The sequence below is a fragment of the Bacillus rossius genome, chromosome 15, assembly GCF_032445375.1.
Source record: "Bacillus rossius redtenbacheri isolate Brsri chromosome 15, Brsri_v3, whole genome shotgun sequence".
NCBI lineage: Eukaryota > Metazoa > Arthropoda > Insecta > Phasmatodea > Bacillidae > Bacillus > Bacillus rossius.
The window spans coordinates 32,238,320-32,250,587 of NC_086342.1; the positions used below are offsets into that span (position 1 = coordinate 32,238,320).

The following is a 12,268-nucleotide window of genomic DNA, read 5'->3' on the forward strand; positions in this document are numbered from 1 at the left end:
ATCTTTTATTATTATTATTTCTAAAAAAAAAAAACAGTGGATCATAAATTACATAAACGGTCCAGATGATGTATCACACATTCACTTTAGCGTGTCACTCAAGTAACAAAAAAATTCAAATTCCTTTGATATACTTTGGAAAAAAGGTATCAATAAACCATCAGGAACTATCCCAAGGGGGTGAAAACTGTCACCCTGGGCTGATGCCGACGCCTGTGGTCAAATTGTAAGTTTAAAGTTCAAAAATTAATTTTTAAAAAAGGTTACGTTTCGGCTTGGCCCCGACTAGCAGGTGTAAAGTTAGCTAATCATAACTTTACTTCATTGTTTTTGGTGAACTGCCGACGACGCGGCCGCACATAGTGACCTTTGAGTGACAAAACTAAACTACCAACAAACTTTTCTTCCCTTATAAAGGTTACAACGAAGGGGAGACAACCCTAGACAACCCTGTGTCGACCGACCAGTCATAACATAGATCCAGAAAAATGACCATATAAGGGAAAATACTGGGAAAAAAAATGTTTTTCTCGGAATGTCTGGGAAGACGCATCACACCACCTCAAGGCTCGCTCTGATTGGCTGGCAAGGCAGCTCCCAGAAAATGTTCTGGTTCATTACTACGCAGTCGTGCTGGGTTTTCCCCTGTAATTTGAGGTGTGAAAAATAACTCGCTGGCGACAGTGTGTCGCGTCCGTGTCTTCCTTTCATTTGAAACCTTCGAGAATGTTAGTTTTACTTCCCAGAATGTGCTTTAAAATTTGACAAAACATAATTAATACACATGTAAATTTTAAGTGATTAAATTACAGTGAAACAAATAATAAATCATACTACATTCAGCTTTATATATAACCAAACCTAAATCAATAATAATATTAAAGCGTAAACAAAATGACTACAAAATAGAAGAAACATGAGTGCAAAATAATAATGAAACATTCAGAAAACATCAACATAAAACATTCTCAGTCAATGATATTGGTAGCAGGGGGCAGGAATTCTGCGATGTTACAAACTGATAGAAACAAAAAAATTATCGTACCTACTTATCTGCAGAAAATAAATTATTGTCTACCTGCATCAACCTATCCTAAATGACATAAATCTAAGCTAGTAATCCAAATGGCAAAAGGAAAATTTTCCAAAAAATAACGAATTTATAATTTTCCCAGAGTATTTTCCGAATCGCATATCTAGTTATTGTATTCTAACATATCATCGCTTAAGAAACAACAATGCCAATGTGACTAAAAGCAAATTTTTCAGTAGCGCTTGATAACTTTGTGCCATGCTGGAACTGAATGTTAGCTGGTGTTAGAAAAAAAGTTGGGTTTTTGTCGAATTCACTTTTGTGTAGAGATGGTAAATGCTTATGTTTTCATGGAGAAACAAAAAAAAAACTATTTAAAATAATGTCTTTAGGGCAGTGTTGTTTCTTAAGCGATGATATGTATTATCTTGCCAGAAGGTGGGTCAGAGGAAAGAGTGTGGGAGCATGGAACAACAGTTCTGTCACGTTGCGATGAGCTGAACGCGAGTGCTCCGTGTGTGCAGGCGACACCCATGGCGGGCGGGAAGCTGTACGCGAGCTGCCTGTCTCTGGCCCTGCTCTGCTCGCTGCTGGGCGCGGCCCGCTGCCAGGACGACGACGACGTAGTCGTCACCACGGAGGAGGTCGTAAGTGGACCCTTGCTCTCGCGAGACAGCCCACTGCGCTGCCGCAGCACAGATAAAAAATTAAAAAAGGAATTGTGTATTTTGATGCCTCACTTCAGTTTATAGTCACACATTAAATAATATAAATAGTTGGAAACTGTACTACACAATCATATAGAAATTATCTCTGAAAGGTATTTAGCATTTGGACATAAAAATTGCTAGTTCTTGCAAATAGATGATCTATTTTGTATTATGTTTTATTTTTCTTATTATATATAATATGACCATTTGATTTAAAATTAGGTGTAAGAAAATCTTACTAACATTTCTTGAAAAAATGACTTTAAATTGTTTCACCACTATTTGGAGACACCTGGTAACAATTGATTTAGTTCCAGCAGTCACATGATCAACATCCTACTATAACAGGGCAAGCATGCTTGGAAATTTATTAATTATGCCTTCTTGTTTTAAGGTAAAATGAGATTATTTTAAGGACATTATCATATAATTTTATGCACGCATTTCCCCCTGTAAATAAATGGTTTGTTAAGTAGTGAATATTTTAAGTTAAGTTACTGTAGATACATTCATATTCCAAAATAACAAGGGACTTTCAGAGTACTGTAAACAAATTTCCATTAGTTAACCATAATGAGAAATATCTATTGTATTTTGGTTGGAATGTGGTGGGTTTTCGTTAGATATTCCCTTACTGCCGCCTCAAGACACTGGTCGTGACATTGAGGATAGCAGCCGCCTGGTGAGACTATCATGTGGCCTCTGCTGCACGATGGTGCTGACCATTTACAGCATGTCAACAGTCTGGAAAGCCAAGGAAAATTGTGCAAAAGTCAAGGAAGTTGGAATTGGTTAAGGAAAGTCTGAGAATTTATTTTAAATTCTGGAAAAGTCATGGAAATATCCTATTAATATTAATTTGCTGTCATGAAGACTGTGAAAACATTTTTTTATTCAGATGTTTTATTCCATAGTCATGTACAATATAAAATGGTGTACGTATGTGAGGTTCTGATTGAAATAAAGATAACGGAGAGAAAACTAGGTTAGCTATGGGGATGGTGGGATTGGAATTTTGGTAAGGAAAATTTTATTATATAACCAGTGCCATTTATGCCATTTAATATCTAATAAAAATTTATCAGTACAAATTCATTATTACAATAGGCAGGAAACACTATGATGGAATGAGAGAGTGAAATAAGCAGTGAAGGAGAAAAACGAAGCCTTCAGAAAACGGTTTAAAAGCAGGTGTTCCAATACAGAAAAGGAGTATAAGGAAAAGAAGAGAGAAGCAAAGGGATTGGTAGAAGAGGAGAGAAAGAAATGTATGCAAAAATGGGTAGAGATGCTAGAGAAGGATGTGGAAGTAAGACAAGACACTATTATAAAGCCAAGCACAGAATGGCCAGACTGTTAAAACTATAAATAAAGAATGGTGGGGATGGAAAAAGAGGAAAAGGAACTGTGTAGTTATTAGTTTGAAAAGCTGCTGAACCCAGGCAGAAATAAGAATGAAGGAGCAGACGAGCAGTAAGTATATTCAGAGTTAAATGATATCACATGGAAAGAGGTAGATGTAGAACTGAAAAGGCTGAAGAATGTCTAAGCTCGAGCTAACAGTAGAAATGATATTAGCAGCATGAGAAGTAGGAATTCAATGGCTGTATAGAGTGATGATGTGTATTTGGAGAGAAAAATGCATACCAGAGAACTGGTGTAAAGGGATAATAGTGCCAGTTTATAAGAAAGGAGACAGGAAAATATGTGAGAACTGTGGGGAGATCACTTTGATGTGCAACTGTGGAAAGTTGTAAGAGATCTAGGAAAAGAAGATAAGGAAGGGCATGGTAGGAAAATGACATGAGAAGCAGCATGGGCTTGGAGAGTTATCGACCTGATTTTTGCCGTACGACAGCTGATGTAGTGAAGATACGAATTTTGGAAAGATTTAGTAATGATATTTCTGAATGTGGAGAAGACGGTGTGAAAAGATGGTGTGTTTGGCTAGCTATGTGAAGATGCTGCGATTAAAGAAGAATTAATAAGTAGAGTAAGGAGTACTATGTATAAGGGAAACAGAAATGTGTGAGAACTGGAAGAGTAGTGACAAAGTAGTTTGGACAAGCCAACGGAGTGAAGCAGGTTGGTAATTATTATAGTGTTGGAGAGAGTTATGAAGAGAGTGGAAGAAAAGTTTGGTGAAAGAACAATGACTAATGCTATTTTCTGATTATTTGATGGTGTGGGTGTGAAAAGGAAGGCGAGGTACAAGAGCAGCTAATGGCATGCAGTGAGCAAGTGAGGATATGTGGTATGAGATTCAACACTAAAAAGAATGAAGGGATAGTCATGATGAACAAAATGGAGTAAGGAGATGAATCAAATTAGATGTTGAGTGGAAACATGTGTATTGGAGGGAGAGTGCAAAAACAAGGAGGAAATTGTAAGGAGAAGACGACAAGGGATGCATTCTGCAGTTGTGTGAGAGATTTGGTATGGAAGAGGGACGTGCCATTAAAATGCAAACAAGTGTTGTAAAATCCCTACTATGTGCCCATAGTCACTTATGGAGCAGAGCTAAGAGCTGGTAAGATCAAAGCAATAGGAATGAAGTTTATGAGGTGTATGTTGGCAGTTACGAGGCAAGACAGGATCAGGAATCAGATGGTGCAAACAAGAGCAGGAGTACAGGACTTGAATGAGATCATGGGAAAAGCAATGATGAGATGGTATGGTCATGTGCAGAGAATGGGAAAAGAATGGCTGCCCAGGAAACTGATGAAGATGAAGTATACAGGAAGAAGGCCCTAAGGAAGACCAAGGAGGAGGTGGGAAGAGCAGATAGTTACAGGCGTGCCAGAGAGAGTAGAAGGCTGCAATAAAGTGAAGTAGGAGGAAGGGTGGAGTGACAGAGGAAGATGGAGGTATTTTACATTGCTGACTTGGCCGTAGGCTGGAAGCAGTGGATGGATCTGAGGTATGCATTAATAGTGTTTCTGTGTAATCTGATTTTGAGTGTTTTAATTTTGACAAAGTTTTATAGTGTTTTTTTTTTTTTTTTTATATATAGTTAGACTACTGTGCCCAACAGTATTGCAAAGACTGTAGAAGTTCTAAACTGTTTGAGTGTGTCGGAAACAGGTTTTTTATCAGTACAACTTGCAGAGGTAGGCCTTGGCTAACAAACACAATCTTCAGGACGGCAGAGGCTTATCACACAGTAGCTAACTGTAAAACTGGATAAGGCTTTTAGTGCTTTACTGTGTTGACTGAACGAAACATTTACAATGACTATTGAAGAATAAATTAAATTAAAGGTGTAAGACAATTGTTTAGTAGACATACCTATATTATACTCTTTTTTAAAACCCCAGAAAACAGTTTCCTTAAATGTAGGCTGGTTGTAAGAACTCTTTTTTAGGAAGTAAGTCATGATATGATCCTGTCAGTCAGGGTTATTGAAATTTCAATTACTAGTTTTTGTTTGAAGGAATAATTAATGTTACTGAACTTAGAACTTGTAGGGTTGGAATCCAGGTTGCTAACATAATTAATTTGGCGTGCAGACTAAAGTTCAACTATATCCATTGTGAAATGTCATAGAAATGTGTAATTTTGTGTATAATCTAGCCACTACTATTAAATCTCACTAGCATTAAATAATTATTAAATCATTCAGTGGTTTCATCACAAAAATTTATTAGTTTTAAAAATATTAAAATATGTTAATATCATTTGATGGAATCACTATCAATAGAGACAGGTGTTTTCGGTGAAAAAATTTGCACAAGTTCGTTACTTTTTACGAGATGATTTCGGTATATTTTTCGCTATTTTATCAGTAGTTTCGTCAAAAATTTTGTTGATTTTAAAACTGCAAAATGAGGTTTATAAATATAAGTTCTACGTGAATGTGTTTAATATGTCATTTAAGAGTAGAATTACACAGTTTGTCTGCATTGTTCAGGTTTTAAAAAATGCATATATTTACTAGGCCTAAACATGTTACAAAGCACAGTACTGGAAACTGTTTTAAAAAATTTACTGACAAAGAGAAAAGCTCAAGTCCTAACCTAAAAACAAATAAGTTACGTCTATTTTTACCTGTGGCTAGGTTATATCAACTTTTTCCAATAAGTGCTGTAAAAAACAAGACTCACAGCTATATGAATATTTCAAGAGTAGGTAGGCCTAACAAAATTTATTATCGTAACATTGTTTATCTGCTTAAGAATTCACAAAACTGTTAAAATATTGTACGCTTTAGAGCATCTACCTGCAATGTACTTGTGCATCCATTGACGAAGTTTCGGGTCATTCCGTTTTTCAATCGGGATGTCCGCTTCGATAAAAGCTCGAGTTGTTAACATAATGAACTCATTCTTGTCAAATTTTCTTTATTTTGCCATCAACAAGGCTGATTTCAGCGAAACGTGCCTTTTTGCATCGGATTGTTGACTTTCCTTGTTTTTGTTATGCGAGGCACTGTTTTTGTGTGTTTCAAGCACGTGTCTTTCCGTTGCCACTCTATTCTAACGTTGCAGTACTTGCACACGAGAATTTTTTTGCACTTTGTCAAAGACAGAATCCTTCGCTCGCAAACTCCACCGCCCTGTCAAATACTGTCACAACCATTTTAAAATCAACGTTTTACAAGAAACAGAGCAAAAATGTTTGATTACATCCACACCATTTTAACTTACTGTGGCGAGTGGCGACTCTGGCGAGGCGATAGTGCGACACGAATACGACTTCCTAGACTATCGAAAGTCGTTAACAATAGATTATAATCGACTGCTGTTATCGAGTTATCATAATACAGACGTTTAGCTATTTTCAGTGTTTTTTTTTTTCGAAATTTTTTTTGTGATTTCTCTAAGTAATTGATAATTTCGCGTTTTTAAGTTTATGTGTATTAATTTCGTTAATATTTCGCGATTTCGCGCATCGCGAAAAACACCTGTCTCTAACTATCAATAACCTGCATATTTATTGTTTTTTTTTTTTGTACTACGTATTTAAGAAGGCCTATGACCAGACCAAATTAGATTGTTTTACTTATTGATTAGAATTAAAATGTGTTTTTTTTGTAGACAGTACACATTTGGTCATGCTATAAACTGTTAAATATTACTTCCTGAAGTAGAGATCTTTCTTGTGTGTTATAAATTATATGCATATGACACCAGTCTAACCTTGAATAAGGTTTTTTACTTTCTTATGCCATGGAAATTTAAATTACATTAGGTCTGTTAACTTTTACCTTTTCATTCTTTATTTGCAGTGTAGGTAATGAAATTGCCTCGTAGTTCAACCATGGTAGCATTGAAATCAATTAACACTACTTGTATTATACAGAAATTTTTCAATATATTTTATAAGTTCATAATTTAATATAAAATTATCTTTTTGTGTGATTTCAGGATGACCATATGGAGGATTTTGCATATGTCAGTCCTGTAGCACCAAACAATGCTTATCTTGCTGAGCATTTTGATGATGTTGAACAATTCAAGAAAAAATGGGTTTTGTCAGAAGCCAAGAAGGAAGGAATTGACGATGACATAGCGAAATATGATGGTTAGTATATAAAAGTTAGGGAGAATCAAGTGTCTGACCTGCATTTTTGATGTATAAATATCTTATTTCTGGGTATACTGCTTTTGATAGTAATTTCGTGAATGGAATGGAATTCAATTAGAACAGAAATGTGTAAACTGGTGCTGTCAATTATGGAAGTCTCAGAAATATTCGGAAAAGATGGCTTAATCTTGTGATTCATCCATAAATATTAAACTTTCGTGAAAACATAAGCATATTAGTGAGCCAAATAAAACTTGATAATAGTAACATTTTCCTTTAATACCTAATGTTATAATTAATGGTTATAAAAGAAATAAATACAACTTAAAAAATGTGCATTACAATTTTGACAATTCTTTGTTAATATTGAAATGTAGAGATAGCACAGCGTTGTCATACTGTAGAGAGAGAAAAAAAAATTGTTAGTCTACATATATTCAACATGGTGAATAAAATAATTTCACTATAAAAATTTTACTGCTAAATCGTAAATGTTGATTCAGCTCAATAAGGTTGTTTGTAAAAATTATTTACAGATGGATTTCTGTCATTTATGCAAAAATAAATTATACATATAATATGTGTTTTAAAATGTTTCGGGATAATTTTGTTTTAATTTATCTATCTGCAACTTTTAGTTTGAAAAAAAAAAACTTAAAATGTAGCACCACATTTGTAATGCTCTAGAGAACTAACAAAATTTTAAATATATTTGATGCCATTTTTGTCCCAACAAAATTTTTACTGGTTGATAAATTATTGGTATATTTAAACTTGCTGTTATATATTATGACTATTCAAGTTTACAAAATGCATTCCACAATAGTTTTACTACTATAAAGTTTACTTTGGCACACCAGTACGCTAGGTACATCCCCCGGTATTCACAAAACATGCACGGATGCATGTTGCCACACATGGGTCCGCCATCTTGATGACTTCGGCTCGTGGCTATAGCAGTTACTGCATGCATGCGCATTGGACTTTCAATCTTAAATTTTCGTTGTGTAATGCACGCTTATTTCATTGTATTTGTGGTATACTAAAATTTCACCCTCAACACACCTAAAGAAGTATAACCTCAAAAACGCAGGTGATGATTATTTCCGTCTAGGGGGAAATGTCACAGGTTCAACGTTGAGACACTTTCGGTACTCCTGTTCGACTAGCCCTGAGGAATCAATAGTACCATTTTGTTAAAAAGAATTTGTAGCAGGTTTTGAAAAGGGGAGAAATTTTTACAGTTTTTCCTGAAAATGAATACACTTATTATATTTATCACTCTGTATTATTATAAAGAATTATACGTTAAATTTGGTATCAAGTTTCATATTTTAAGTTCATGTGCAGCATGAGAACAAATGAATTTGCTCTTTACAGATGTTTACACATCACAGAGTACTGTCACTCACGTTTAGTTTTTTAAAAGAACTTTCAAGAATTTTTTCATCTCTCGTAATGAAACCCTGGTAGTAATTTTGCACATCTAATGCTAAAACATATTAGTTGTTTTTCACTTCAAGGCGGGGTCTTGTTGCTGGTGATCGCTAATATGTTGTGCTTGTGTGGCGAGTGTCGTAGGTTTGAAGTTTGCCTGCTTGCTACAGTTTTCTGAAACTCATAAAAAATATCTAACATGTCTGGAGAAAATATACTCTAAGAATTAAAATTTGTAATAATGTTTTAGCTGTAAATTTTTGTATAATTTTATATTTTTACCATTATTTCAACGAATTCTGGTTTGTAATTGAATTCAGGAAAAATTATTTTGTGTTTGTACACTTGTATTGCAAGACCCACGACAGCAGTTATTTGACAGAATTGGTCTTTAACTGTCATGTAACTTTAAATGTCAACATTAAAGGTACATAGAGTATATTTATGTAATAAATTCTTTTCGGATATAAGATTTATATTGAGGTATTTACAGCTACTTTCTCATACTTGCCACAGCCTTTTTTTTTTTCCCCAGAATTTTGTTAGTACAGTTGACTGTAGTTATATTTATTCATGCAATAATTACCTATTTTCATAAAAAGACTAGAAAAGAATAAATAATAATATATAAATTCACATTGCCAGAGGTGTACTTTTTACAATCTTTATGAAATCAACCTCAACTACAAAATAGTTTTGTTTGTGTCTAATACTGTTCACGGCCCGGTCTGTGGCCAGGCGACAACGGTACGGCTCGGCGGCATAAGCGCGGATGTAAAATCATTGGTCCTTTACACTCCATAGCCGCAATTTAACTTTGCCATAGCTGATGTGTGTACAACAGTCGATAGCGTAGTCAGACCTGCGCACGCATGTCTTCCCCCCTTGTTTGGCTAACTGTAACCCACGGCACATCTGTTGTTTACAAAAGTTTAAACCGACTTCGTGGCGTCGTGCCAGACTTTTGTTTTTGGCCTGTGGAGATTTCGCGCTAACTGAAATTTACAGACGTGCTATTCAAGACTGGGGCAGTAAAATTAACATCGCACTAAATGAATTCGTGCAATCTGAAGACGGGCTAAGTGAGGGATAGGTGTACAGCTAGAAATAAAACTGTTTCGTGTATGCAAATTTATGCGTACAAATTGATGGTCAGAGCTGACTATTTTAATCACTTAATAAAATATAATTCTTGAACCTTTCATTATGATTTAAATATTTTATACAACTGACAATTTATTGTGTCTTTTTATTCTGAAAAAAATGTTTTGAATTAATTACTTACTTTTTTAAAAATGGCGCAATATCAGCAATGTCAATAATATCCTGAAATTGTGCGAGCAAAGTAGCAGATTATTAACTAGTGTGTGTAGACTCTCTCTCTCTCCAAATATATATTTGTAAGAAAATGAAAAAAAAAAAAAAAGACAGTTTTGAATGCTGGTAAAACAATACGTAAAAAATAACAGCAACCTCTGTTAACACGGTTTTGGTAACAGATGTTACATGATTGGTTATTACCATGTGTTAGTGTAGTAAAAAAGAAAAAAATATTTCAAGATTATAAAAGCTATCTCCAGCTCTCAATCGAAGACATCCGAGTTAGTTTCCTGGTGGGGTAAAACTATCACAGATTATTTTACAATTGTAACAAAAAAATGACTGGTTTTGCCCTGACCTAATATGTATGTTTTCTCAGGGTATTTACTTTTCTTTCACTTTAGGTGCTCCTTCACACTGTTTCATCCTCATCTCTCTCTAATAGCCTTGATGTCGTTCACTTTTAATTCATTGTGGGATTGTTGACAGTTTGGAAACATTATTTAGTAGACTTTTTTTTTCATGTCCATACTGCCACAGCAGGATGTTGCTTGCAGGGAAGTGGAGCGTGGAGACGCCCCAGAAGAACTCGATGAAGGGCGACCTGGGGCTGGTGCTGAAGTCGAAGGCGAAGCACGCGGCCATCTCGTCACGGCTGAACCGGCCGTTCCAGTTCGCGGGCCGGCCGCTGGTGGTGCAGTACGAGGTGACGCTCCAGGAGGGGCAGGAGTGCGGGGGGGCCTACCTCAAGCTGCTGTCTCTGGGCAAGCACACTGCCGACCTGCGGCAGTTCCACGACAAGACCCCCTACACCATCATGTTCGGGCCCGACAAGTGCGGCAACGACCACAAGGTGCGTCTCTGTGTCTTCCTGCACGCAAGACCAGTGCTACCAAGTATTAATTATTACTAGTGATAGGTTCAAAGCCCAGTTTTCTCGGATTTGATTCCCAGAAAGTACCTCGAAAATTCCCCTCAAATCCGAATGTACAATAAATTAAAAAAAAAAAAAAAAACATTTATTATGATTTTTGAAAATTCTACTCTTTAAATGGTTGTTTCACAAACTAAAATTTCTTGAATCAATACACATTGTAATAGGATCTTAATAATAATAATAGCTTGGGGAATGGTAACAAGATAGGTGTGAAGGAAAAGTTGACCTTGTAAACTTCAGAGGTTATCTGTGTTGAATTTTTTAATTTACACTATTCCCTCTAATATTTTTCTGGTAATCTTTTTCCTTGAATATTTAATCCTTCAAATACTAGGGATTTGAGGATTTGGTTGAAACATCCCTAATAATTACTGGTTTAGATGTTGAGTTACGGTATCATGGAATGTTATTTGTTACGGAAGCAGAAAAACTTAATGTCACGTCTGAAATATTGTGTGTATCATTGTTTCATATGACAAATTTCGCTCAAGTAGCCCATATACAGTAATAAAAAGGTAAACTTTTTAAAAGAAATATTTAACATAAATATAAGTCCTGAAACTTATTTTAGTTTTTTGAATATCAAGTTTCCAAAATATTTCCGTAAGAAATGTGTACTTTGGAATCTACTTACGCCTGTAGGCTGTGTTGTAAGGGATTTTTTTTATTTTATTCTGAGTTCCTTGAACATTTTACACACGTTTTTGCAACTTAATTACTGAATATTATTTGTAGGCAATAAGGCACAGTGTATTTCAAGTCCTTAATGTAGGTTTTCTAGACTCAATAGTTTACTTTTTTAATGTGTACTAATAGTTTATTTTCTTAGTGTGTATCTAGTAGGTTGTTATTTAATTATTTTGTTATTGTTTCCATTAGTTGCACTTCATATTCCGCCACAAGAACCCCTTGAATGGCACGTTCACCGAGAAGCACAGCAAGAAGCCCAAAGACAGGATGGAAGAACCGTTCAAGGACAAACTTCCACACCTGTACACACTGATAGTTCGTCCAGACAACACGTTCACGATCCTTCTGGACCACAAGGTAATCCAAACATAAGGTTGAAAATAGTAATGGTTTGAATCCACTGTTCCTCATATCCAGTTCTTTAGTCGGTAATATAATAAATAATCAGCAAAAGCACAGAGATTTTGAATTTTCAAGCAATATTCTACCCATTTAATTTTTATTTTTTAAACGAAATTTTACATGTTCAGGATATAAACAATTTTGGTAGTCACAAATGTTACGTTAAGTGTTAAACGAATGTTCTGGGGGCATTGAAACTGGTTGAAAACACAA

At 35.3% G+C, this 12,268-nt stretch overlaps 1 protein-coding gene across 1 annotated transcript in view; it reads left to right on the plus strand.

The window, feature by feature from the left end:
- Positions 1-12,268, plus strand: part of LOC134539388 (calnexin) — a 102,562-nt gene that overhangs the window by 33,076 nt on the left and 57,218 nt on the right. Inside the window, exons 2-5 of the mRNA XM_063381382.1 lie at positions 1,558-1,680; positions 7,110-7,266; positions 10,584-10,879; positions 11,843-12,010. Coding sequence (XP_063237452.1) covers positions 1,567-1,680; positions 7,110-7,266; positions 10,584-10,879; positions 11,843-12,010 — 735 coding nt within the window. The 5' untranslated portion in view covers positions 1,558-1,566. The remainder of the gene's footprint in view (positions 1-1,557; positions 1,681-7,109; positions 7,267-10,583; positions 10,880-11,842; positions 12,011-12,268) is intronic.